General features: G+C 49.7%; 1 protein-coding gene across 15 annotated transcripts; it reads left to right on the forward strand.

The window, feature by feature from the left end:
* The first annotated feature begins 5,648 nt into the window (after nt 1–5,648).
* NDEL1 (nudE neurodevelopment protein 1 like 1) lies at nt 5,649–27,546 on the forward strand. 15 transcript variants are annotated; one of them, XR_014936926.1, is made up of 11 exons: nt 5,649–5,698; nt 12,508–12,605; nt 13,996–14,149; nt 15,289–15,437; nt 16,468–16,604; nt 18,070–18,243; nt 19,009–19,100; nt 20,742–20,893; nt 22,579–22,707; nt 23,591–23,625; nt 25,944–27,546. XR_014936926.1 is itself a non-coding variant. In XM_085523257.1 (11 exons), exons 3-10 carry the CDS (start codon nt 12,520–12,522, stop codon nt 22,670–22,672), a joined length of 1,038 nt encoding a protein of 345 aa, XP_085379383.1. In that variant the 5' UTR covers nt 5,649–5,698; nt 11,113–11,545; nt 12,508–12,519; the 3' UTR covers nt 22,673–22,707; nt 25,944–27,546. The 15 variants fall into 15 exon arrangements, 14 of the variants coding, with proteins under 14 accessions (XP_085379383.1, XP_085379380.1, XP_015735257.2 ...); XM_085523257.1 differs by lacking the exon at nt 23,591–23,625 and adding an exon at nt 11,113–11,545; XM_085523254.1 differs by lacking the exon at nt 23,591–23,625 and adding an exon at nt 11,113–11,213.
* The last annotated feature ends 182 nt before the right edge of the window (nt 27,547–27,728 follow it).

Below are 27,728 nucleotides of genomic sequence, written 5' to 3' on the forward strand. Positions count from 1 at the left end.
TTCCAGCACCATCTGCTGCAGCTTGTGGGCAGATGGAGCCCCTCCACTTGACCACTTGTGGGTTGGAATCCTGCACAAAGAAGGCTCCCCGTGGCCTTACCCCTTGTCTCAGGATGCTACCATTCCTCTCTTGACCTCCAGAGCCTTTCAAAAGCAGTTTGCAAGTGGATGGTTCCTGCCACCATCTTGAATCTTTTCAGCAGCCTCAGCCCAGCAAGTGTCCTCAGCATGATCAAAGAGGCTCCAGAGAATTCCTATGCCCTGGGAAGCCTGCAGGCTCCATCATAGTTTAGGAGAAACCTGGGATTAGGTGGGGATCTCACATGGGTGCAGAGATGCTCTGTAGAACCATTCCCAGTCCTGTGCTCCTCCGGCCTCAAGAAGGTGCCTGGGATCTCCAGGATCTATGGTGCAAGAAGAGAGGGCAAAGAGTGTTAAGGCACCTGTGGCACCCAGCGCTCAACAGATGTGTCCCCACAGTCAGTGCATGGGCAGCTGTGGTGGTTTCGAGCCCTGGCAGGCGTGGGCAGTGGTATCACCACCCGTGGGTGCAGCGGTTACATCACAGGTTTGGTTTCTGGATGAAAAAGGGTGGGTGCAAACTTACCAGGCCATCCCCTGCTGTGGGGCAGCTGCCAAAATGCAGAGAGCACCTTGTGTGGGGTTGGTACCCTTTGTACCTGCAATGCCATGAAATCCCACCGTAAGAGATCCAGAGCTGCTCCTCTGCTCCACAACCACTCCTCTCACTATCCTGTTTTTTATGGCATTGAGAACCCTCTGGACTGACCCAGGGCTGAGGTCCCACCATCACCTTTGGGTGCACATTCCCATTTATGACCTTCCTTGAAGCTGCCAGTTCCTCAGTGCTGTAGATTTGACCTGGGCCAGCATGGGCAGGTCTGGGGCACCAAGCATCTCCCCACCTTCAGCTCTCAGCTGGCACCGGGCGGGGTGGAAATTCCTGTTTCCCATAGTTTGGATGCTCTCCATTGTTGGAAACTATGAGCTCACTGCTCTATACATAGGCACTGAGAAAACAAGTCTGCCTCCCTCTGCGGCTCTGCCCATGCTAAAATCAAAGGGATTCTGGTGTCATTAGTTTCGCCTTTTCCCATGCACTGATTTTCCTGGTGCCTTTGCCCCAGTTCCACACATGGCTGCATCACTCCTGGGTGGCAGAGTTGAGTCTGTCAGTGCCTGAAAGGTGAGACCAGGTTCAGGGGCAGAGCCAGGTCCTTTGCCAAGTGAAGAGGTGGAAATGGAAGCTCCTCTCCCATGTCCATAGCTGAGACCTGCTCTGCTCAGGGTCGGTGGCTCCAGCAATGAGAGGCATTGCTGACTTAGGGGAGGGCACAGCCCTGGGTCCCCCCCCCCTGCACTTGTGATAGATACAGATTCACATATGGAGTTCAGTCATCAGCCAGGAGAACCTTTAAGATGGAGAAGCCCTCAAAGGGTGCATTGCCAAAGGCAGAAGGAGGGGTCATGGTGTCCTTATATATGCTTGGCAGACAGTGTTGGAGGTTTTACTCAGAGGGTTTGTGGCTTATATTCATCTCCTCACCTGCAGATCTGAGGCTTTGCAGTCACTTCTGCTCATCCCATTTCCTTTCCATCTCTTCCCAGCTTGGAAACTGTGAGTAGCTGGCATTGGTGAGAAGGAGGTAAAGGTAAGAGGGGAAAAGTGAACCTGTTTGACTTCATCCTTTGGATGATGTCCCCCGTTTGAGATGTTCAGTGGAGCTCAGTGACTTTCCCAGGGATGCTCCAAGCTTATTTGTTCTTTAAATAAAGTCCCATTTCTGGAAAAGATGCACAAACTGGAGGGCATGAAATCCCTGAGGGAGCCTGAGTGGGCCCAGGTTTGCCCGTCTCCTCCCATGTTTGTTTTGTATGACTTCAGAATGGGAAATAGGTGTATTTTCCTTCTGGGTGACTCCGTATCTTGTGTCGACTCCGTGCTTTTTGCCTTGCCCAGGAGATGGTGCTCTCGGATGGTTTTTGGCTGCCCAAAAGAAACGAAGAGCCCTGGGTGCATTGAACGACCGCTGAGCCTCCCTTCCCAGAGCTGCCAGGGTCTGTAAGGTGCTGTTCCCACGGGGAAGCTGCCCACCCCCCATGCGAGGGGATTGAGGGATGTGAGCCTCCTGCGTATGTCAAGGGTCTGGTATTTCGATGTGAGAGCTCCTGGAGCAGCTGGAACATCTCCCAAACCCTCACCAGTTCCTCTTTTCCCACCAGGGTGAGGATGTCCTGAGCAGATGCTGCCTGCTTTGTTAAGGGACCTGCAGTATCTGGGCACACAACTCCATGCTGCCTCTGCCTCCTGCTCAGGAGTGCCTCTGTGCCTGGTGCTGTCTCTCAAGACCTTATTCTGTCACCAAATATTGGGCTTCTGTCCCACCCAGCTCATACAGAGCCACACAGCCCTATGGTTTTTACCTGTGTGGTATCCAAGGGCTCCTTCAAGGCTCATTTGCCCAGAGATTGCCTCCACCACAGGAGTAGTGCCTCAAGCAGGGCTGGAGCAACCCATGGCTTTCATGGACACAAGCTATGCCCCAAATCCAGCAGCAAATAGGATGAGTTTCATCATTGGTACTGCACACAAACACATCCCATCCCGAGATGGTTCAGGGGAGAGGATGCTGCCAAGGGGTTAATCTGCAGCATCATGTGCATAATGGAGAAACAATGAGGCTTTGGATTGAGCAGGCAGATGCTGAGGGAGAAGAAGGCTTCTATTGAGGTGGGGCTGGCAGCTGCCTCTAAGACAGAGTTTTGGGGTCCTGCAAGTGCAAGGATGAGCAGATCCTTCCTGGGAATGAGGCTGGGATGGGGAGCAACACGTTGAGCCTATCAAATCACAGCGGCCAGCACAGATGGATTTTCCCCTTGCTTCTGTGGTCTGGGCTTAAGTGGGACCATTAGAGGAGTTTGGGAAGCAGACAGGGTTAGTACCCTCGTTCAGTGCATGCTGGCTGCCAGCAGAGGGAGGTGCAGGTGTCCTTGGAGGGCTCAGAGATGAGACAAGGTGCTGGGGACACTGCAACGTGAGCAGGAAGAGCTGGCAGGGCTTGTGGTCCTGTACCTAAAGGAGTAACTCCATGAGGTTTTGGCTGCCTAACTGTGTGGCAGGTTGAGATTTTCCTCCAAGCCCCAGCTGAGGGGCAGCTCAACAGGAATCAGAACAGTCTCCAGGTCAATCTGCAACACACATCTTGGAGCAACACAGGAAGAAAAGGCTCGATAAAAGGAAAACTGAATTCTAACTTACGATGGAGTTCATTATCTTGGATGATTTAATGTTTTTATGACCATACAGTGCTGCAATAATCAAGAAAGCCAGTGTTTAGGGAGGCTGTGCTTTCAGAAGGCAAACAGGGCTGCAGCTTTATTCAGGAATTGCTGGCAAATTCTGACAAACACAACAGTTTGGTAAATACTGCCCAGGCACTGAAGGCAGCAAATTAGTAAAAATAGCAACTTTTATTGAAAAGAAGACTCTGTGTGGATGTATACAACCAGCCTGAGGCAGGGAGGTGTTGGATAAAGGGAGGACTGATTACATGGCTCAGTCACTGAGCGCAACAGAGGCTTTGTTGCCTTTGTGCTGCAAGAAAATCCCTGTTAGCTTCAGCCCTTTGCCTGGCCCCAAATCCGCTCAGGGCTGTGCAACTCCCAGCTCTACCACCTGGGGACCCCATCTTCTAAAGTCCTCCTACACCTCAGTGTCTCCATACACCTCCAATACCATCCTCATGACACGTCCTTCACACACCCACAGTCCTGCAGCCCCCCAGCTCCATTCTTTTGTACATCCTTCCCAGTCCCACCCCATCCAGCTTTGTCCTTCCCCTTATCCCTCTCAACACCATCTCTCCCTGTACCTCTCCCAGCCCCATCCTTCCCTGTATATCCCCTCACACCCTGCCCAGACCTACACCCAGTGCCTTCCTAAAACCATCCCTCCCAGTCCATGCATCTTCACCAGTGCCATCCCACAGCCCCAGCTCTGCTGCTCCACCCCATCCCCATGAGAGACACCCCTTGCCAGCCTGGTGCCCAAATTCGTTTGGTGATGGCTTCAAACAACCACAGTTCACCCCACTGAGTTGCAAAAATGAAACATGACTGCTGTTAGGGGAGCATTTGGATGGGGGGGAGCACAGTCTGGGTGCAATGAACTGATGGTTCTCAGCTCCACAGCCACAAGCAGGTCTCACAGGTCTCAGCCTGCTCTTAGGATAAATGATGGGCACTCACCCTGCATCAAACCCTTCCCAGCCCACAGACAACACCAGGGGGCCCTCAACCCCCCCCCCCCATCCCAGCACTGCGGACTGCCCCCACCTATGGGTCCCCCTGAGTAGTGACATAGCCCCCGTGAGCACACCCCCCACCCCACGTCACACCACTCATCCCGTGCCACAATGACCTCCCCATAGGGCCACTCCTACAGGACATCCCCGGACCGTGGGACAGCCCCGGCTGCCTCCTCTCCCCTCCCCTCCGTGAGAGCCCCCCTTTGCTGCACCACGTCACGTCTCTCTTTTCTCTCCGCAGCCTTTCAGCCGAGGGGCTTTTTGCTGGCGAAACACAAATCTGACGGCAGCCACAGCCGCTTTGTGCGGCCGCTAATGCTAAATGACTGCTCCTTTGTGCGGCCGCAATGCCTGGCCCCTGGGCGAGCGCCTGGGAACGGCTCCAGCGTACAATGGGGTGCAGCCGGGAGCCACCTCAAAGCAAACATTGACTTAAAAATCGGTGTTAACCAGGCGGGCACGTCAGACGTCTTGGGAAACACAGCCCCGCCGCTGTGCTTTGTTGGTGGAAGCACAGCCCCATCGGGAAGAGTGTTGTAAAGGGGGGTTGATGCATCGGGATTGCTGCACCGAGAGGGTGGAGGAGTGTGAATGGGCAGGGTGGTATTTCTACATGGCTTTATAGGCATAGGGTTTGCTCCAGAGCACCATGATGGGCACCCAGCCTCCTCCACAAGCTCCTGAGCCGCTCAGTGCACCTGGATTGCAATGATGGGTGCTCAGCTCTGCTCCAGAGCAGAATAGTGGGCACCCAACCCCCTCCAGAATATAAGGTTGGGTACCCTACCTGCTCCAGAACATAAAGTTGGGTACCCTACCTGCTCCAGAACATAAGGTTGGGTACCCTACCTGCTCCAGAACATAAGGTTGGGTACCCTACCTGCTCCAGAACATAAGGTTGGGTACCCTACCTGCTCCAGAACATAAGGTTGGGTACCCTACCTGCTCCAGAACATAAGGTTGGGTACCCAACCCCCTCCAGAACATAAGGTTGGGTACCCTACCTGCTCCAGAGCTGGGTGGTGGGCACCCACCCTATGCAAGAGCCCCATGGTGTACATCCAACCTGCTGCAGAGAGCGATAGGAATGAGAGCAGATCCAGACCTGAACGGTGGGCACCCAATGTGCCCCAGGACCCAGCACAGCCCTCGCTCAAGCCTCCATCGCTAATGACAGTTCATTGCAGGGGGCAGGGAATCAAACGGGGCGGCAATGGAGGTGGGCGCTGAAGCCATACAGGCAGCCATTGGGGCGCGGCCTCTCTCGGCCCCACCCGCCGTGCCGTCACGGCCCCGCCCCGCCCTCCGCGGTGCCCGGATGAGGCAGTTCCGCCGGCGGGCGATGCAGGCGGCGCTGGGGATGCGCTCCGGTGAGTCTCATAGTATCACAGTCTGGTGCGGGTTGGAAGGGACCGTAGAGATCATCGAGTCCAACCCCCGGGATTCGAGTAGCAGAGCGGCACTGCTACCACTTGTGCCACAGGGGGGATTCGAACCCGGGTCTCCGGTGTTGCAACGCGGCATTGCTACCACTTGCGCCACCGAGTGGCGGCCCGGCGGGGCTCGGGGATGGGGGATATCACGGCGCCCAGCGGCCGGTGCGTTGGGGCTTGGGGCGATTCGCGGTGGGTAACGCGCAATGGGCGCTGAGGGGCTGCGGCCCCGCGTCCCTGCGACGATTGGCTGCGAAGTGACAACGGGGCAGGTCCCGCCCTGCGGCGCATCCTATTGGCCGGCTGCGCAGCCTTTCGTTCTTCCATTGGCTGGCACGCCTGTCTGTCAGTGGCGGCCCGGCCTGGCCCTGCTCGCGCGGCCACCGCCCTGAGCGAGGCGCTGCTCCAACCCACCTCAGCCCTGAGGTAACGGCGGGGCCGGGGGCGAACACAAGGCGGGGTGGGGAGGGTCGGGCTGCGGGGATATAGGGGGGGGAGCGGGGCTGGCGGCTATAGGGGGGGTCGCCCCACGGTGTGTGTGGGGCTGGGACGGGCGCTGTGTGTGTGGGGAGGGCCCCGGCCCGGGGCTCACAGCTGCCCCGCGGTGTCTCGGGTGTCCCGGTCCATCCCGGTGTGGTTCTTCGCTTTCCCTGCCGGCCACAGACACAGCCCGTGTTCCTCCGTGTCTTTCTTCGCAGCCCAGGGGTTGTTTGTGGTGCTGAGGGCTGGCACGGCCCGCTGTGCTGTCATGGCCTGCTGTGATAGCACGTACGTGTCCCGTGCACTGTGGCTTCAGGCGGTGCCAATTAACGCCCGCCCTTAATCACGCTGATTGCAAGGAACGTGCTGTCACCTTGCTTCCATCTCACAGCCACAGCTTGATTTGCTGCTCTGGCTGAGGTGGTGTTGGCTGCTGCCAGTGCCACGGCTACATCCATACCTGGTGTTTCCCAGCAGTTCACTGCAGGTTCTGCCCCTCTCCCCCTGTGCCCAGCAGGGCCTGCAGGGCTCTGTGCCGATGGGACCCATCCCAACAGGCCCGGCCTCTCGCTCCCAGTTTGATGAGTTTGACCCCAATTGCAGCAGACGTGAAGGATGAGCACACTGATACAAGGCAGAGCTCTGATACAAGGCAGAGCACACTGATACAAGGCACAGCACACTGATACAAGCAGAGCACGCTCCTGGAGCTGGACTTGCAGCTGAGTGACTTCCTATTAACATCTCCTGCTGACGAGGCTGTCTCTCCTCACCCACGCAGCCCCATTGTTCTCCACTCGTGCTCAGTGACTCAGGGCTGCTCTGCTCCTTCCTTGACTCGGTGAGGAGCACAGACAGGGATTTGTTTTGTTCTCCTGGTGTTTCGTGCCCAAGGAAGTGATTAACAGAGTGAAACAGTGGAAATGCAACTTGGATATTTAAGCCAATTCTATATTGCGTAAAAATTCCAGGACCTCGTGGCTGGTAGGTGGCCTTACCAAGGTCAGTTCTTGCTTACATATCAATACCTGTAGTAGTAAGAAAGACTAGGAAGCTGTTATGTTTATTTGTTTAAATATAAACTTGATGCGTCAGCAAAGCAGCAAGTGCACAGACGTGCTGGCTGCTAGTGGCAGCTAACTGAGAGGTGTGGGTTAAGTGGTGTGGTTGTCTGTTTGGGTTTGTTCTTTACGTTATTAATATTGGAAGAGCAACTCTGTCCTGCTCACACACCTCAGCCTGGCTGGGCTGTGGTTGTGATGCAAGGCAGAGCCCAGGTTGTTCTGCACACTGTTGAGAGGGGAAAGAATGTATTGAGAGGAAGGTGCACTCCGTATCCTCCTCCCCTTTTGCGTTAAACCCCCTCCTTCCTGTGAGCATGTGGAAATACAAAGTATTTCTTACTCCTTTGGTCTATTACTGTTAACTTTCATCTTGTGACCTGCCTGCTGAAGGGACCTAAGTCCCTCTGCTTGGCTGCCCTGTGACTCATGGGTGCTGGGTGTTTTAACACAAGGTTTTCCCCTCCCTGGTACTGCTCAATTTGAGGAGATTTAAAGGCATTTTATGGATCTGAGGAGAAACCTGCATTAAGTGCTTTTCTCTTGTCATTGTGCAGCATCCAGAAGCATCACAGCCCTCTGGCCACTGCCTTCTCAAGGCATTTCTTCATTGGGATGGTATTAATTGCTAAGAAAATGTGGAAGCTCCTGGGACTTGCGTGCAGTGTTTTGTCACAGGCTCTTTGCTATGCTTGTCATAAGCTCTCAGATGAAGTCATTGCTTCTGGGCAGGTCATGCTGCAGTGTTTCAAGGCTTTAAGAGGAAGACAGCAAAGAGTTGAGGCAGACAGCCAGGGTGGGCACAGCACATGGGGCCTATGCAGGTGGCCCTGGATCCTGGCATGTACCAATGGGCCTCCCCTCCATCCCTGCAGCTGCTGGTCCTTGTACCAGCCCCTTCAGGTTTGAGGATGCCTTGGTGGCGTTGCCTAGGAACAAATAGAAGTCTTGATGTCTTAAAATCGTGTTGTTTGTGAAAGGAAGAAATGATTTTAGTGCTGAATTCTGATGCCTTTGCTGACTGGGCTTTGTGTGCGGTTGGTAGGTTTTTGCCCCCTGTATTTGCTAGGTGTGGAAGTCTAAGCCACGTGGTACAAGCCATACCTGTTGTATGAGGTTAGTAAGGCAGATTCCACAGGAGGCTATTGAGATAAAGCTGAGCTGTTTGCTCTCTTGCTGTTTTAAAGGCTGAACCTGGCACAGAGTTCCTGCAGGTGGGGTTTGGTTCCCTCCTGTCTGCTGTGCTGTCCATATGGGAAAAGCAGGATTTATTATTATGGCACATAGTGCTGACGCTGTGCTCTGAGACTATTTTTTCCCTCAAAGCTCATGTGCTGCTGTTGTAAGAGGCAAAGGAGGCATTTGTTGTGGTTCACCAGAGAACAGTCAGTTCAAAAATAGTATTGCAGGAAGAGACAGAGGTTCACTTTCTGAAGCAGTGATGGAAGCAGGCAGCCTTCCAAAGCCAGCACGAAAATGCCTCTGGCTCCTATTTCAGGATGAGGAAAAACAAGCACAAGTTGATTGGAGAAATCTAATCCGTGGCTTCTGTTTGTTTGTTTGCTTTTGAATGTTTGCTTTCCCTTTGCTAATAAATGAAAGACGACACATCACTCTTTGATTGAAAATAATAATAATAAAATCCAGATTTTAATGGGGTTGAGGTTTTCCTGTTGGGTCTTGTGGGCTGGGGAGGTGAGGAATGGTAGGAACAGGTTTTCTTCAGGCTTGTGTCTGCAGAGGCAGATAATGTGGGTTTGGCCAGCCTTGTGCTGGCACTGCGTCCTGCTCTGTGTCACACTGTGGGTGATGGCAGCATCATTCCCTATGGCACGGGGAGCACTGCAGCTATGACATGGCACTTCCCCACTTTGGGGACTCTGACAACCAGCACGAGTCGTTATATTGAGAACTGAAGGCCAGATGTGACTCTGACAGGGTCTCTTATCAAGTCCCATTGCAGGCAGTTATTTGGTTCATTCCAAAGGTCAGCTGACATTTGTATTACCTCTGTCGGTCAGCAAAAAGAACTGTGGCTGTGGTGGTGCCAGCACTGTGGCCTGTCACATTTGAGCATCGTGTTGTGTTTCAGGCTTAGTGTTCTGGTGGGACATTTGATCCAAGCTATCACCAGTCACATGGGGAGCCAGGGGAGCTTGTTCTAAGGTTCTCTGTTATAATTCCTGCTTGTGTTTTAATGGCTCAGCTGAGAGGTGGCTCCATGAAAATATCAGTTGGCTGCAAGATTCACTGATGCACTCGAGGGCAATGCTGCTGACCTGTTAGTTTAGCTGGTTCTGCTGTGTGTTGGATTCAGGCTTTGAGTCTCTTAAGATCTGGAAAGTACTGAGTGACCCACTTGCAAGAATGCTTTTGGGAACAGGAAGCCAGATCACAATCAGATAAATAAGTAAATAAGAACACCAAAACACGACTTAGTGAAGTTTGTAACCTACAAGCTCCAGTTTTTAGGAGCAATCATAGTGTGGAAATACTGTTCCAATTTAGGTGCAGAGTCGCTCTGTCCCACTGACTGTGTAATGGGCGCCTGAAAGGAGCCATCGCATTTTGAACATAGCTCTTGTTGTAGAGCTGCTCGGATCTGGAGTTCTGCCCGTGTAACTGAGTTTTCCCAGGGTGCTGAGTGAATGCTAAGCTGTGTTGTAATGAATTCTGAGTGGGCATCCACATGAGCCTGCTCTCATTTTCCCTGGAAGACGCTGCTGCATTGTCTTGTCTGCTCCTGAAAGCCCCAGTGTTGTTTGTCAAAGGCCCGATTCTGCAAATGCCACGTATGCAGAGGAGCTTCTGAATGGGAAGGGCTTGTGCTGGGCTCAGCTCTGCACAATGCCTGCAGCCAGTGCAGCCAACAGTGCGCTACAGCACGGCGCTTTGTATCCAGCTCTTGGCATGCCGTGGGCATCCACTGTCCCACGCATGGTCAGGGTTGTGTTAGATTCTCTTAGTGCTGTGGAGCTGCTTTTTGTCCCACCATTAGTGGGGGGAACAGGCAACGGATGGCAGAAGGGAAAGGTGCAGGTTGGGAGCTGTCTGTGTCTCCTAACCCGCAAAGCAGTATTATGGCTCTGACCAGCTGTGGATGGTGTGAGTGTACTCTCATCTTTCTCTTGTCCCCAGGCATGGGAGAGAAGACAGACAGTAAAAGCTTGTCTGCAGGAGTGCTTAGCTGGCATGTTGGCATGAGCATCAGATGGAGGTGTTTCTGTAGTGAGGTTGGTGGATCAAAACTCAGTGGTGGCAGCATTAGGTGTGATGGAAAACACGGAGCGTGGGGAGCTGTGAGCTGTTGCTGTATGATGAGATGGACAAGGCTGGGGCACTGCCTATGGCAGGTCTACTCTGTCCCTCTGGGGGGTGGCTTTGGAGGAAGAGTGGGGCTCTGATGAACATGGGGGTCCCAGCACTGCTGGCTGCTGCTTGCAGGGTGTTGGTTCCAAGGGTGTGTCTTGTGCAAGCAGACAGGAAGGAGTCTTGGACCCAGACACACGTTATCGTGGCTGCTTCTAGGAAATGATGTAAGGTACTTCCTCGTACTGACTTTTCTCTGAATTCAGCTGATGGGTGGTTCCCTGGTTGTTTACCTTTAGACACAGCTGTGGAGCTGACCCTGTTCAATGCGATGCTTCATTTAATGAGGTGAAAAAGTGATTCTGGCTGACTTGAGAGTGTCAGCTGAGAGCCAAGAGCCTTGTGACTTCTGCTGAGGCGGTTTCAATGTGATTATTGTGGGACTGCTGTATGGACAGCACGCAGCAGTAATCAACTGCTCACCTCTTCCTCAACCCATAGATCTGCATAGCAGTTCAGGAGCTGCTTGACGTGTGCCTGAGCCTCAGCAGATGTCTGCCTGCCTTCATGCATCAGCCTGTGAGACACTGGCAGCTCGGGAGGTGATTCATGGGCTCTGCATCCACTGTAAACACAGCTGATTTGTTCCTGTTGTCATTAAACTGCCTTGGTAACAGGTGCAATAACTGAAGCACATACACCCCAAGAGATTTTCATCTGAAGAGATACAGCAGGACTGTGGTGCTGGGGGGAATGGTGGTGCCTCCTATTGTTTTATTCTCAGCTCAGGGCCGTGTAGAAAAGGAGTCATGGTCAGTTGGCTCAGGCAGCATGAAGACCTGGTTCATCGCAGAGTGCTACTGCAGCACAGCTGTAAGTTAAGTAAAGACAGAGAGAGAGCTGAGGGTTTTTGGATGTACTGAGCACCCTGCAGGTAAGGTTGGTTTCATGCCCTGGGTTGTGGCAGCTGCAGAGCAGTGTGCCAGTTTGGCTGTGCTTTAGGCGTGAGCCAGAATGGATGGGCTGCTGTGCCCTCTGATGGGAGCACTGTCATCGTATTGTCCCACTTCTGGGTGTCTCAAATGTGGGTCACTGAGATGCAGGGCATGACAGCGTGACACTTTCAGGCCTGGAGGGACAGCATTGGCTATTGATGACTGTCAGTATGTGAAAGTCAAGGCTTCTAGGTCATCTGCAGTGATTAATCTGCTGTGACAAGCTTGGTACAAACATTGTTTAAAGCCTCTGCAACAGAGGTGAGTTTCAGCTTATTCTTTTCTGGAGATTTATGATCTATTTTAAATGGTGTTTTCTGGAGAGGAAGAAAAAAAATGGCTACCTGTGAGTAAGAGGGAGCTTGGAAATGGAATGGAGCTGCCTGGGGCTGGGAGCTGGGCCTGGCTGAGTGTATCCTGAGTGCAGGTCCACCACCAGCACTGCTTCATCCTCATCGTCATCTTCAGTAACATCTGAGGTCTGGTGTGTGGGGTGCTCTCGTGTGCAGTCATAGTGAACAGTGTTTGTACTATGCACTGTAGGAAAAACCTTTTACAAATCCAAGTGGAAACTTTGATAGCTGTAAATCATTACCCCTGGTGGTCCTAAATGAGACAGTGGCTTTAACTGCTGTTTCTATGGTCAGTGAATGATACAGCCCAAATTTGTGGTCTCTTTTTCGGGCTGCTGCATGAGCGTTTCCAGAGGTTAGAGACCACAATGTTACATGTTGCAGCTGGTCTTTGCTCAGAGGTGGCTGTTAGGGATCATTAACATTCTGCAGGCCAGTCTCAAGTCTGTTTGCTCCTGACAGGCCACAGCTTTGAAGTACAGCAGCAGTGGGGGGTTACTCTGCCTGCCTCATCATACTAAGCGTTTTCTTATGTCTGCATCCTACAGGTCATATTGAACATGGACAGTGAGGAAATTCCAACCTTCTCAAGTCCAAAAGAGGAAACTGCCTATTGGAAAGAGCTTTCTTTGAAGTACAAACAAAGGTACTGTTGGATATTTTCAGAGTGGATTTGGTTCTTGATGAATGAGAATGTAGCCTAATCTATTTCTCTGCTAGACTTTAATCAAAATGAGCATTAGATGTATTAAAATGAATCTCAGCATTTCCAGCTTTAGGTGCAGCTTTTAGATCCAGCCTTGTGCAGGCTGAGTATTTCATTCTCAGTGTTACTATGCCATGAACTCAAGACTGAGCACGTTAGAGCAGGAGAAGAGCTCTTTTATGATCATGTGTATGTTTGTATAATTAAAATGCTGTCTTAAGTACTAGCTTGATGTTTTGCAGTAGGAAGACTGCCTGTGGGTTTGCCTGGTATCATTACTGTTCCCTCAGGCTTCTTGCACTCGGTCTGAGAAGTTTCTTATTTGGTAGCTGGCTGCAATATGTTGAAGCACATTCATTATAGCTCATAGTTCTGCCTGTGTTTGCCTCTGCCATCTTTTAAGGGGAGCAGAAGGCTTTTTGGTTACAAAAAGTGGCAAGAGAACTTGTTGTCTTGTGTGCTGCTTGTGGTTTGTTGTGGGGAGGGGAGTCAGTACTGGTGGTTTCCTGCTCATTGCCTTTGGAGAGCTTTACTTGCACTCTATGTTAGTGTGCAATAGAAGCAAAGCCAGCTAAACCTCTCTCAAGTCCAAGGAGCCCAGTGTGCAAGCTGTTGTTTTGTTTGGGTCTGTTTTCTGTGTGTAGGGAACAGAGAGTGGGCATTTGAGATCCCTGAGCTGTATGAGAAAAGTCTGTCAGGTCTCTCTGAGGCCAATGAATATGTAGCTTCCTAAATATCATCAGTTTTCTCTGCTGGTTGCAAAGTTTTGAGCTATTACGTATGGTAAAGATGAGAGTGTAATTAGTGAAATATGTGGAGTTGCTGCTTCTAGTAATTTAATACCTTGCAGTGGCATAAGGGGGGTAAATGCTGGCTTCCTACCAAAGCACTTAGTAACCCTGAGATCCAAACCTTAATGCTTTCCAGCAAACTTATATTTCCAGGTAGTGCTGAGACGCAGTGACTATTGTTCTGTGCTGGTTTTTGCCTAAAGCAGGTTAAAAGCTTTACTTAGTGACTCCCTCAAGGCTGCTAGAGTGAAGGCTAGTGGGGTACCAAGTGTCAGACTTGCAGGAATCCTGGAAATAGCCTTGATATAGGTTGTATTTGCATGTGTATTGAATAGAGTTATTTGATATAAAGGGCTGAATTTCCATTTGTAGGTAAACAATGCAGTTTCTCTGTTTCCCCCAGTTTTTACTTTCCCTGTAGAGGTCCCTGGTTAAGTACTTTAAAACTCTTGGTGCTTTTTCACCTAATTATTTCCATAGAGCGGTGAACTTTGTGCTTGAGAGAAGCTGCATTTTGAACTGATGAAATCTCCTTACAGCTTCCAGGAAGCTCGTGAAGAGCTGGCTGAATTTCAGGAGGGAAGCAGAGAACTAGAAGCTGAGTTGGAAGCACAGCTGGTGCAGGCTGAGCAGAGGAATAGAGATTTACAAGCAGATAACCAAAGGCTGAAATATGAAGTGGAAACATTAAAGGTAGGTCTAATCTGTAATGATATTGATTCTTCCTTCAGATATGTGTCGGCTTTCATTTTAGGCTGTCTGTTCTTGTTCTTGGATACCTAAACGAAGTAAAGGGAATCATCTGCTTAAGATCTAGTCTTGAGCATGGCATGTACTCCAAATAAGGCCAGCAGCATACCAGAGACATTTCTCAAGGACTTTTTCTTGTTCACATCATTAAACACTTGTCATTGAGTTTGTGCTGCTCTGTTTGAATTCTGCAGGCTTCGCCAAGTGATGGCTTTGTTATGTACACAGGCAGCATCAGCATAGCAACGGGGAGGACAACACAAGTATGTTTTATCAGACCACCATGTTGTCCTCTTTCTTTGCAGTTTTTTGGCTTTTTTTTTTTTTTCTCCTAATAGCTGTATCTATGGAGACAGGGTTTTCATAAGGATCTGTGTGTGCAGAAGGTCAATTTTAGGTAATATCTCTCCATTAAGAAGTTCTTGCCTCTTTTGGGATCCTGAAAAGTGCCTGTTCTGGTGATCTTGGATTATTTTATGAAAGCAAGAGTTGGGATCTTACCCAACAACAGTGATGTTTTTGGGACTACTGTTCACATACACAGTCCCAATAGCTGGTACTTATTTTTTTAAGGTCAGCAGTTTTTCCATAAGCCTCTATCTGTACCATTAGAGCAGGTGAAAGCATGTTTTGGAATTAATCTTACAGTCTTTCAAAGGAAAGTTTGTGGACCTGGAGGTTTTTGGTAACAGATCTCAGTGGCTCTGATTTTTGGTAATGGAGGTGTCAGGTGAGTTCTTGTGACAGTGTGGCTATTGTAAGGGGAGAGAGGCATGAAGGGGAGGCTGTGCAGTTTGATTTCTCTCTGGTTTTCTAGATGGTTTAGGCTTTAGAGCAGCTGTGAGTGCAGGGGGCGCATCTCTGAACAGCCAGCTGTGTCATTATGAGTAGTCAGTGCACAGGACAGTGTGTGTAATTGTATCCTTTGTTCCTTTCTGATGTTCAGAGTACATTCCCTCTGCCTTTACAGTTCGTGCCATGCAATCCCAGATCAGTGGACTGCAGCTAGTATGTTGCTTTGTCCCATTTGACCACTGAGTGGATGCTACTGATACTTATCTTTGGACATTTCTTTCTTTCAGGAGAAACTGGAGCACCAGTATGCACAAAGCTACAAGCAGGTGTCATTGTTAGAGGATGACCTGAGCCAGACACGGGCCATTAAAGATCAGCTTCATAAGTATGTCAGGGAGCTGGAGCAGGCCAACGATGACTTGGAACGTGCAAAGAGGTGAAGGCTGCAAAACTCTTGTTTCCTTAAATATTCACTAGAGCTTGTCTGTGTTATTCAGATTCATGTTTTTATTATTCCTTTAGTGGGGGGGGACAAAAATATGCATGCAAAAAATAATCTTAAAAAGAACCTAAGTCACTTGATTCTTTGTAAAGTGCAACTTACCCTTGGAGTTCACCTCCATCAGCTGGTAGTGTTGCATTGCAGAAGAAAAGCTTGTGGGGGGTACCTGAAATGCTTCATGTTCTTGTGAGAAATGAGCCATGCAAGGGAGGCCAGTGCTCTAGTTTTGATACTGCCAGCCCAGTGACTCTTACATTTGTGATCCCTGTAGCTCAAAGCCCCTTTGAAGTAGGAAGCTAGTGCTTTACTTAGTCCCTTTTAAATTAAACACGCCAAAGGAGTCTCCTCTTTCCTTGCATAACAGCTTAATGACCGTGGGGAGCAAATGTGGTCTGTGTAAGTGCAGAAAATGAACAGGCTGCTGCAAGAAACGCCCATTTTTGGAGTAGATCATGCTTCCGTTCTGCTGAATGGGAATTTTGCCACTGATTCAGTGGGACCAGGAATGAGCCTCTGGCTATTTGGCAATAACATCTAAGAGCTGAGGCCTTGTTTCCAGAGCACTCTTAACCTCATGACTAACTTTTGACACACATAAGTTGTCTCACTGAAATCATGGAACAAATATCCCAGTACCCTTCTTTCTGTGGGCTGCTGCCTGTTTCTCCAGAGCTGGTACATGAAATACATGACTTTGGAGAATGACTTGGGGAAAATGGAGCTGAGTGTGCCAGACAGGCTTTGTCCCAGCTATTTGGTATGTCTTGGAGAGCTAGATGCTATCATGTTCTTTTCATCTCACTCCCTTCTTTGGAGTTCTGGTCCTTTCTAAGAAGCATTTCCATCGCTTTCAAGTGACTAACTTGAATGTAGATCCCGCTAACATTTTTCCTCTGTTATGTATTTGAATACGCTTTTAAGTCAGCTGAGCTGAAGAACCTAATATTCTGGATTTTATTTCTAGGGCAACAATAGTTTCGTTGGAAGACTTTGAACAAAGGCTGAACCAGGCTATTGAGAGAAATGCATTCTTGGAAAGTGAACTGGATGACAAGGAATCATTGCTAGTTTCTGTACAGAGATTAAAGGATGAAGCCAGAGGTATGGCTTGCTTGATTAGTTCTGTCTTTGTATGTTATTGGCTTACTAACAGAGACATGAAGCAACCAGAGCTCATGTTTATAAAAAGCCTCACTCAATGAGATTGAAACTGGATGTGTAATAGAAGCGTTGGAATTTACCTGCTAATAAATAGTATGTTCTGTGTTCTTTGTATGTCTGAATCTAAGAGGGAAAAATTCCTCATGTTGGGTAAAGTTAGTGTCAGACTCTGTCAGGATTTTTAACCAAGGTGAGTAGGAAAGTAGTGCTTTCTGCAGGTTTAGTAGAGCTGAAAGCTGTGTTCCAAAAGTTCCCTCTCCATGGCTTTGTGCCACAAGGCACAGGGAAAGTACAGGAAATAACAGGGAAACGCATGCTAAATGGTAAATAACCATCTTTAAAAATACTACCTGCTGTTACCTTCTAATCCTGTTGGAATTTGCCTGACTTCTTTAAGATATGCCCATAAAGGCTGTGGTTAGACCCGTGGCATCAGAGATGCTTCAGATAATCCTCAGTGCTGTAAGAGTTGGGAATTCCCTGAGAGGTTTCATGTTGAGTACATGGGGGAAACTTTATTATAGTGGTTAGGGAGTGTGATTTCTCTGGTGGGGCAGTGTGCTTGTTAGTGTGCTGTCACAGCAGGTTAGAAATCAGTGTTTTTCAGAATTCTTTCCAAACTGTTTCTTTGGAAACAGTTCCTCAGTGAAGGCAAGGACCTAAAAAGGACCTTCTTAGGCTGTGCCTGAAAAGGAAACAAAAGAAAACAAAAAAAAGCCAACCACGTAATGTATTATTACTTGCCTCTGGGCACTCTAGAGACTTTACAGATCCATGACTGAATTGTGCTGTATGTTCCTTATAGCAAATCTGTATGGAAGTGGGAGGTAGCAAGGTAGTAATACAAGGCAGTCCAGAGAGACAGTGGAAATAAAACACTGGTTTCCTGATTTCCCTTCTCTCTCGCTGTCATTTGGGCTATGGAGCTCTTTAGTCTGCTTGTTCTCATCTTGATGAATCAAGAAACAGCATCCCTTCACAATATTTGGCTAGTGTGCAATCCTGCAGATTATTAAACTGGAAGGGCAGTGTGGGATCCCAAGATCACAAGATCAGGTCATTAACGTGTTTCCTTAACCTCCCAGCTGAATGCAGTTAGTAGGCATTCGTGACTGGCTGCATTTTTCTGCAACACACTTTCCATGGAACTCAAACTACAAGTAGGGAGGAATGCTGAGGCCAGGTCACCTGCCTCACTTTCTGGGTGTACACAGCTCTCTGGGCCAGCAGAATGTGGCTCTCTTTCCATCTAGCACTGATGGTATTTGAGATAGTCTTTTGCTGCTGCAGGGAGCCAGCAACAGTGAATCACTGATTATTGCCAAGTATTCTCTTCTATATAAATGAACAGAATGCTGGAGAAGTCTGTCACTAATCCAATGTGTGTTTTATCTTGCACACTCAGACCTGCGGCAGGAGCTGGCAGTACGGGAAAGGCAGCAGGAAGTCACCCGCAAGTCTGCGCCGAGTTCTCCAACTCTAGACTGTGAAAAGATGGATTCAGCTGTCCAGGCTTCTCTCTCCTTGCCAGCTACACCTGTTGGAAAAGGATCTGAAAATAGTTTTCCTTCCCCAAAAGGTACAACTCCTGCAAACCGTGCCTGGCTGGTTGGGAGTACTTTCTGCTTGTCAAAAAATTACTAACAAGGGCCTGGTCTGAATCTGACTTGAAGTAAATACAGGGTACATGTGGATCCCTACATAGCATGTGCTGGAATACTGGAGCAGTGTCAGACCTGTTTAATGAGTATAATTAGTTAATACTATGGAAGGGAAAGAGTGAAGCTTAGCTACTGCTTTGTAGGGGCGAGGATTGCACTCCGCAGTAGATGACTGCAGTAGAATTTATTTGGGATTGCAGAGAAATGCTGTGACTAATATTTCACTGGTGGGTAAATAGTGGGTAGCAGTGCTGACAGTCTGGGCTGTCTTTGTTACCATGTGCTTTCGGGGGTGCTGTTCTCTCAGGAAGCTGTGGGATATTAGCCTAGTCCTCTTCCCATCTGGAAGGCTCAGGTCAATCACAAGGATTAAAACATTTATTTATTTATTTTAAATTAAAGTAGATTCCAGAGAAAGCTCTGGTTGGATTAGATAGATTGCAGGCAGTAGCTATGCAGATGGAGAGTGCATGAACTCTGCCTGGGTACCTAATGGGGAGGAGGGTAGTGGGCAGGAATTAAGCTTTTTCTTCTCTCTGTGGCCAGTGATTGTGCAGCCTGTGTCACTGTTGGTGCAAAGAGTCTGCAGTAAGATTTTAGATTTATCTCCATGTAAAAGTGATTAAAAATATACATTTAACAGTGGAGGAGTGACATGTATAACAAAGTGTGTTTGTTTGCAGCTATACCAAATGGATTTGGTACAAGCCCTCTTACTCCTTCAGCTAGAATATCTGCACTCAACATCGTGGGAGATCTCTTACGGAAAGTGGGGGTGAGTGCTCTGTACTGAACTATCCCCAGTTCTGAGCACACAGTGGTGTGTTCATCCACATATGGGATGAAAAGGCCTTGGCTTGTGCTGAATTAGTTTGTAAGGTGTCTCTCTTATTTAAGAGAGTCCACATTTGGTGTTTGGGATGTGATAACGCTTGTTTTTTAATAATCTTGATTGATGGAGCAGGTTGCTACGGTTCTGATGCCAACTTTTAGAGATAAAATCCTTATTTGGCGTAAAGACTTTTTTTGGTGCACGTTAGCAGATGCTTGTTCATATTTCACATGAAGGCGGGACTCAGAGCTGAGCCTCAGCCTTAGTACTCACTGCACAGTCGTGTTATGTCATGGAAGGTGAGCTGATATCAGACCGCTGGAGTCTCTGAGGAGGTCTGCAGAGATTACTGAGAACTTAAATGAGTTGTTTACATAAAGTAAAACAACCCTTTGGTAAGAAAGTGAAAAAAGAAATCAGGGGAAAGCCAAGTGTTCCCATCTGTAGTTGATTGGGAAGTGAAATGTGTGAGCCTCTAAAGGGATTACAACCGTGAGCAGGGAAGAAGTGGTTTCGACATCTGTTGCAGTGTTGCTTAGCATGGCAAGCTTTCCAGCTGAATGAAGACATGAGTTATGAGAAGCTTGTTTACTTGCCTCCTTGGGTAGTGTTTGGAAGCATGGGCAGCCTTGGTGTCTAGCCTCCAGGGCTGGCTTTCCTCTATCCTGTGTGGTTAGCACTGAGAACAGAAATAGCTGACGTGAATATGGTTGTTTTAGCCAAATTTGACATTAAAAATCAGATCATTGCTTGTATTTGGAGCTGGTGAGCTCATCAAGGCTGGGTTGAAAGGGCAGCAGGACGGCGCAGGGTTACAGAGTGGCATGTTTAAAATGGGATCATTGTGAGTAAGAGTCTGTAGGGGATTTAGGGAGCTTAATGACATCCCATGTGATTGCTCTGTGAGGACAGGAAATGCCAAATAAGCATGCTTCTTTCCCAGCCTATTCTTAAACACACGCAGCCAGTAATGCAAAATTCCAGCTCATGCATTTATTTAGTAATAATTATAGGATGTGCAGGATTTCTCTGGGTTGCCTTACCTGTAGGATGCCTTGTCTTGTGCTTTGGGCTCCCTTTCTCTCCACGATGTTCCCTTCAGCTTTCTGGCTGGCATGTGAGACAGCGAGCTACATGGCACAGCTCAAACCACAGGAGAGAATTGGGGTTTTGGTGTCCACCCTGCTAGGAGTCAGTGGATGAGGCAAGTCTCCTACCTTGTATAGGAGAAAAAGAACTGGTCGGGCTTGCTGGATGTAGTAGAAATGAAGTAGAAACCTTGGAGACAGACTTAGCTGCCTTTGTTTCCCTCTTATGCTGTGTCTGTAGCACCTCTTCTAAAGCTTAGCAGGGTGGATCAGCAGAAGTTACTGAGCATTAGCATCTCATTACGTGGTTCTCATTTGAGAAAACAACAGCTTTGTTCCCATTTAGCTCAGTTTTTGCCAAAGATGATCGCAATGTGGGGTTCTGATCATAGTGATCTCTGGTCATGCTGAAGCTTGAACTGGAGCAGCAAAATATTTTCTCTAAAAGAAAATAAAATCCCTCTTCTCCCTCCTTCCACCTCTTTCCCTTTCACAGGCCTTAGAATCCAAATTAGCTGCTTGCAGGAATTTTGCAAAGGACCAGGCATCACGGAAATCCTACATTTCAGGGAATGCTAACAGCAGCATGATGAACAGCAATGGCACCAAGTACCCTCATCCAGGGCATACTTCTTTCTTTGACAAAGGGTAAGTAGGTATGTGTTTGTACACTGAGGGTGGTGGTGGGGGGGGTGTTTGGTGTTTTAGGATGCTGTGTGAAGCAGAAGTTTTCCTTGGCTTGTTTTTAGCCCACCACAGCTTTGTGTCCAGTAAGACAAATAATCTGTGGAGCCAGGTTCTCAAGGGGACAGAGAAGCAGCATTCCACTGCAGGCTTCTGTAAAGCAAAGAGGAAAACAAGTGTTTGACCTCTCAGCTGGTGGGATGTCATTGCCTGTGCTGCCCCTCTGCTGCCTCAGCTCTTGGTGGCTGCATAAACCTTCTGGTGCAGTGATTCATGCCCTTCAGAAGGTTCTCATGCAGACAGTGGTGGGGTTGCCATAGATGTTGGTGCATTTGTGTGTGGGGAGTGCCTGATCTGCAGTGCTGGAGGTTCCCTTAGTAAGAGCTGTAAGTATGGGGCAGCACGTGCTCCCTTGGAGAGCAGTGCCCTCTTTGCTCCACTCCTCCCTGCTATCAGTGAAAATGTTATTAACTGTGTAATCCTTGGTGATAGAAGGGGCAGCTGTCCTGTACTGTCCTGCTGTGTGTCAGCCATAATGTCTGAAGCTGCTTTTACAGGAAGGACCACCCTGTGTCTCTCGTGTGACTTGCTTGTAGTTGGAGATTTCTCGCTGACATGGGGAAGTGGTTCAGCAGGAGGATTTTCCCACAGTCCTTCATAGCTCAGAGCCCTGTGGTTGTATGAGCAGCCCTGAGGAGCAGGGTGCACAGCCAAGCTTTCCTCCAGTGTTACCCAGCAATAGGGAAACCTGTGCTCAGTGTCACTGTGAAAACACCTTCCGTGCTCTCTGCTGGTGGTAGTCTTCACTATCAGACTTCAAGCCAGAGCAGCTTTAATGCTGATATTCAGCATATCCTCAAAACAGAATTTATTTAGAGCTTTAAACAACTTAAACAGTGCCACATAGAGAGCAGACAGGCTGGGTTTCTGGAATCCTCCTTGTGTGAGCTGAATCATGTTGCTATGTGGGTAGCAGGGCATGTTGCATCTTAAAAACTGGCAAGAACTTTCAGAGCTCCTGTTATTTCTTGCTTTTGGAAAGGGAGCATTCACATAATTAGCAAGGTCAGCATCACGTGTGAATGGGACAGACTTGGAGGTTGGCTGCATACTGGGAGGCTGACCAGGGTCTGTGCATCACCACAGCAGTGATGGTGGCAATGTGGGCTTCATTTCATGTGCAGGCTGTCAGAGCAGTGCTGGGGGAGGGATTAGAACTGTTCTTAGGAGGCAGCATGGCTAAAGTGAATTGTGGTATGGTAATAAGCTGATTGCTGTGTGGGATGGGAGTCGCTTCTAATTACCTAGACTGTCATCACTCTTGTTATCTGGGCTGGCTGCCTGCAGTTCAGGGCAGGCCGTAGCTGAAAAAGGCTTAGAAACGTGTCCCCTTGATAGAGAACTTCCTCAGCAGTGGGATCAGCAGCTCACCCCTCACAGCTGCCCTGCTCTGCCTTCCTCATGGCCCAGGGCTGGGTGCAGTGTTGTGCTGCACACACATCTTCACGTCTGCCATGTAAACCTGCTTCGTCTGCACATGAGAGCTGAGCAGAGCCCTCCCATCAGTGAGCTGTGTGCATCGTAGCAGTTGGGCATAGGGCTGAGCCGAGCTGTGCCCTTTCTTCTCCCCTCTTCTCCTTTCTCTCCAGCCCCTGTACTCTCTTCCCTGCCCCAAACTGTCGCTGGAGCCTGAAACAGCCACAGCTCATAGACCCGGTCCAATCTGCAGCCGCTGCCTTATGAACAGCCAGTTGTTGGGTGGTGGGATTGTGCCAGAGGTAATCCAGCCATGTCATTACAGTTCCATTTGCTTTCCTTTCTCTGCCTTTTTGTTGCTAAAAGTGTTTGGGCCTCTGTCTCTCAACAAACACCTGCTCTGTGCTTGCTGAGCAGAGCTGGGCAGGTAGCTGAGAAAGGTGCAGGAGCCAGGGTAGGAGCAGGTAGCTCAGTGTCAGTTGAGGGGAGGTTTGGAGAACAGCTGGGCTTGCACATGAGCTTTGCTGACAGGTAGCAAGTCAGCATGCTACCTGACTTGGAAGAGTCAGGAAGTAACTAAATACTGTGTTGGGTTTTGGTTTTATGTTATGCTTTACCAAGTCTGGTACAAGATCGTTTTCCTATAGACTGGTTTCTATAGGAATGCAGTGATTCTCTGTGCACCCCAAGGCCTGGCAGAACAGCACCTGAGGGATGTTCTCTGATGGAAATGTGTTTTTTTTGCAGTAATAATTGCTATTAGCTGTTAGGGACTTTGATCCACTTGGGGAATAAAATGGCTCTGACTTTGCTGGGTGCCATAGAGGCACTGTGACAGCTGATCCACAGCAAGCCAAGATGAGGTGTTTGTTCCTTGGGGCACAACCTCCTTGCTCACATCTCCCTTGCTTCTCTTCCTGCTTTCTTGAACATCAGTCATTGCAGTTAAATGTGAGAAATGCCTCTGCTTGCACATTGCTGGTATATTCCCACCATGTGTGTAGGCATTGTGGCAGTCATTGCACCTAGGATCCCCGTCTGCACTGCACAGCATCCTTGTGCAGATCTTAGGGAGCAGCAGCCAGGTGAGGTTCAGTCAAACACTTCGTCCTTTGTCTGAGCTCAGGGCTATGCTCAAGAATGTCTTTACTGTGTGCATAAACTGTTTCACTTTTTCTCCACTAGGCGTGAAAAGGTGATATTCCCCACCTTGGTCATGGGTAAATGAATTCATTTGCAATGATAAGCTGCATGCATTTTAACTGTGGTGCTTGGAGATGCAGAGTTGGTGGGTATGCTAACTGCATGAGGTAGTTCTCACAGCATTACAAACTAATAGGTAATGATTGAAGCCTGAGGCTATAATCTCTCTCTCTCTTTTTGCTTTAGATGAGTTTCTCTGGTGCTGTGACCAGTTCCAGGTGTAAGACTGAGCTGCTTGCTTTCTTAGTTTAATAACTCTTCAAATATATGCATGTTTCTGATGGAATTGGATGTATCAGAGATATGGGGTGAAGCATTGCTGCTGTACCTCAGCTAATCCCAAAGTGAGTTTGCCCTTTGGCTGTGTTTCTCCTTCAGCGCTGTGCTGGATGTTGGCCTGTCTCTGGAGGGAGCAGGGATGGCTGTTCCCTGCTGTGTGTGCCAGGCTGGGTTATTCAGCTCCAGGACAGTCTTCTGTTGAGGTTCTGTTTGATGCTTAGAGTTGAGGGAGCCTCAGAGACTTTGTGCTAAGGACAAAATACAGATTAATGAGTAAAGATCCGTCTGGAGCAATCACGGGGCAGAGAGCAGCTGGAAATGGGCACAGAGTTTCTGCCGTGGTCAGGACAGCAGTCAGAAACACCCAGCAGGAGCTGCTGCAGGGGATGTTTCCAGCAGGGACTGTTGGCTTGGGATCAGTCTGAGCCGCTGGCCCTGATGGACACACCATAGCAGTTGCTTTCTGCAAATCAGGGCTGCTGCTTTGTCTTCGTTTCTGCACCAAGGATGAATCCAGGCAAGCAGTGTGAGTGTTCCTTGTCCTGCTGTGCCCCGCTCAGTGATGGCTCCTTTTCCTTTTTTGTCTTGGGCTTCATAAAATTGTTTGTGACTCTGGTGGCTTAATCTGGGCCCTGCCACATCTGTGTGGCATCTGTGCAGAGGGCCTGAGTGCTTCGTGGCCTCTGGCTTTGATTATATTCCTCTGGGATGCAGAGAAGGGCATCCATGCTGCTGAATGGGCATCGGCGCAGGAGCTGAAAGGAGTTACATCCCTTAAAGCTGAAACTCTGCCGTCCCTGCCTTGAAATGTCTCTTTTCTCTTCCAAAGGAAACAAACCACCGCATTTTAATCCCATTTATTTTTTTCTTCCTCCCCTGTGCTACTTGGCAGAGCTGCTTCCTACCTGATAACTCATTTGCAGCGTCATGTTGGGACCGGCTTGGCTTCCTGCCCCTTCATTCGTGTGAAAATAGCAGAGTACATCTGCTCTAAGACTCTTCCAGCAGCCTCTTGCTGCACGCAGTCATGGAGGCACCTGCCTCTGAAACGCATCGGAGATCGTATCTCAGTCAGTTGAAATTTCAGCCTTAACAGGAAAGGAGGTGGCAAAGGTTTCATCCACGCAGCCCCATGTGGGGTGTGACAGGCTTTGCTGGGGGGTGGGGAGGGCCTTGCAGCAGTGAGTCCTGTGTTACCATGGGAAGGCAACCTTGCCAGCAAGCATTCAGGTTCTTCACCTGCTCCTCTGGAACAGTGCTGTAATTGCCGAGCACAAGGAGCAGTGGGGCAGCAGTTGGGTGGGTGTGCTGCCCTGTTGAGAGGTAACTGCATCTCCTTATCAAGGCTGGGCTGATGGCAAGCAGCAGATGGTGAGCTTAGGCGCAGTGTGCTGAGCTTAATTGCAGAAGATCTGTCAAAGCCCAGACAGGGCAGAGGCTGCGGAAAGCTGTCACACACACGTGCTGCTCCCCGGGCTGTGTGTCCTCATGGCTGAGAGCAGCTTTGCAGCTTGGTCAAGGCTGTGGGTTCAGGGGCTCAGTAGGGAGGTTTGGGGCAGGGCTGGAGGGCCCCGGAGCCCCTCTGCGCCCCCAGCTCTGCTGTGCTTTAACATATGCTGCCTGTTCTCACTGAGCCCATTCCTCCATTGCGTGGTTGCACTGCAGCAGTGTGAGTGTGTGCAGGTGAACAGACAGATGCCTCCCATTCACTGTGCTGGGATCACCATGTGTCTCTACCTGGGATGAGCAGTTGGACTTGAAGGGAGCCAGCTTTGCCTGGCTGTATCCTGAGGGCTGCCTGGGGTCTGTAGGCTGGGAGCAGATGGTAAAGACATGGGGAGCAGGCCTGGGTAGCAGCTGTGCTGCCTTTGGCTGTGCCTCTCCCAAGGCCGTAGCCCCTTGTCCTCTGTGCAGCCACTGCAGTCAGCACGGCCCTGTCCCTATCACTGTGTGCTTTGGGGGTGTGTGTGCAGCAGGGAGGTCTTGGGTTGGAGGGGTTGGGCTCAGCCCCCAGGGTGGCCTGGCACTGACCTGTCTGTCTCTTGTTGCTTCTCAGGGCAGTAAACGGCTTTGACCAAGGGACTGCAGGACTGGGAGCCTCCAGACCTTCCTCAGCACCGGGCATGCTCCCCCTGAGCGTATGAGTCAGCGCCAGCTTGTGCTTGGACTTACGGACGCTTTTCTCGGCCCAGCAAGAGAAGTGCTTTGGTTTCCTCCCCCTCCCTGCCCCGTGGGAACAGGACCTGCACCATGGGGTGCAGCAGTGCCCGTGCTGCTAGAGGAGAGCCCGTGCTTGCAGCCTTTCATGTCCTGTTACTAGAGTATAAACTGTAGTGGGTGTGCTCTGTGGCCCCATACCATGTGTGCTGCACAAGCTGACACATAGTGCTCTGTTCCAGGGGATGCAGAACCTCAGCCAGGTGCTGCTTGACCTGTCACTGCATCTCTTCTCTCAGTTAGGTTTGGCGTGACAAAAACATTTGTGGCTTTTCTTGAAGGCTACAGCTCTGCCTGCCTCTTCTCACATCCTGATGTTTAAGCCAACCAGCTGCTGTCCTCCCCATGGGGCTTTAACCTCTCGAGACACACAGGGTGAGGCTGGGAGCAGGAGTGGTTGCTGGGGTGTGAGTTAATGCAGCACAGAGATCACTGCTAGACAGGTGAGCAGCTGGCTGTGTCCATAAGGCCCTTCCCCAGCCCAGCAGATGGGTGTAGAGCTGCTGCTTGGTGGGGGGGACAAGGGGGAGCCAGGGACAGGATGGCAGCAAGTTGGGGAAGGTTCCTGTAGGCCCAGCACACATCAGTGAGCACCAGTGCCCTCAGCAGCCCTGGGCTGAGCTTGGCTGGAGCCTCCTCCCTTGGCACAGGGCCTGCAGCATCTGCTTCCCATGTGCCTGAACCACCCCCCTGTCCCAGCACTCTGCCCTCCTTCTTAGTGACACTTCTGCCCCCCCAGCTCTAAACCAGACATCAGCTCTTTAGGAAGCTGCTCAGCCCATAGGCTGCAGTGCAGATGAACTGCCCCATCCCAGGACCCCGTATCCATTGGCCCCATGTTCAGCTCTGTAATATAGGACCGGATTTCAGTGTCACCTGCAGGCTTCTGTGACAGTTTTGGGCGACTGTGATGTACCTTGTGGGTCTTTCAAGCGATGCATTTATGTGAGTTCTCTGTGCCTCAGAGTTGGTGGGTTTTGATGTGAACCAACACACCCCATGGGGCTCTGAGGGAAAAAAAAAAGCCCTTCCTTCCCAGTTTGGTCCATCGTGTTCCATTGGCTCTGCAGCTGTACATTGGTTTATTTACAAGCGCTGAGAGAAACCATCGGTCCCAGCAGAACAGAGGTGGGGATGTTCCCCCTTTGCTCTTAGGGCCCTTATGGTCCTCCTTTCCTGTGCATCCTCTGCTGCATTTGACTGTTTACATTTGTTTTATTGTACATAGGTTTGTAAACATATTCTCTTTGCCTAAGATCTTTGTACATAACTTAACTTGGGCTTTGTAGCTTTATTTATTCAAAGTCTATATGGCATGTTTCAATAGGACAGTGTACCACCCCACCACGGTCACACGACATAATGTGGTTTAAAGACAAAACAAAAAACCCCAACAAAACCTGAGAGTAATATTCCAGAAATAAAGTTCTTTTCATGTGGCACAGGTGCATTGTGCAGGAGAGGCAGCGCTGCCTGTGTGTGTTTGGCTCAGCAGGGTGTGGAGGGATGCGCTGCTCTGCAGCTCCTGCCCCTTATCTTGACTATGCACATGGTGTTGGGGCAGGAATCTGCTCTGTGTCCTGGTGAAGGTCTCCAGCTGCAGGAGATGCTGTCTGGGCTGTTG

This window comes from Coturnix japonica, chromosome 23 (genome assembly GCF_054131305.1).
Source record: "Coturnix japonica strain WE chromosome 23, WE-NBRP24, whole genome shotgun sequence".
NCBI lineage: Eukaryota > Metazoa > Chordata > Aves > Galliformes > Phasianidae > Coturnix > Coturnix japonica.

What these genes read in the sequence shown, in the direction of transcription:
- NDEL1 (XM_085523254.1), top strand. Translation starts at nt 11,163, where the DNA reads ATGTCTGCCTGCCTTCATGCATCAGCCTGTGAGACACTGGCAGCTCGG. An exon ending in TCTTTGAAGTACAAACAAAG is followed by an intron (nt 12,606 to 13,995) that starts GTACTGTTGGAT and finishes ATCTCCTTACAG; the next exon opens with CTTCCAGGAAGCTCGTGAAG. An exon ending in GACTTGGAACGTGCAAAGAG is followed by an intron (nt 15,438 to 16,467) that starts GTGAAGGCTGCA and finishes TTTTATTTCTAG; the next exon opens with GGCAACAATAGTTTCGTTGG.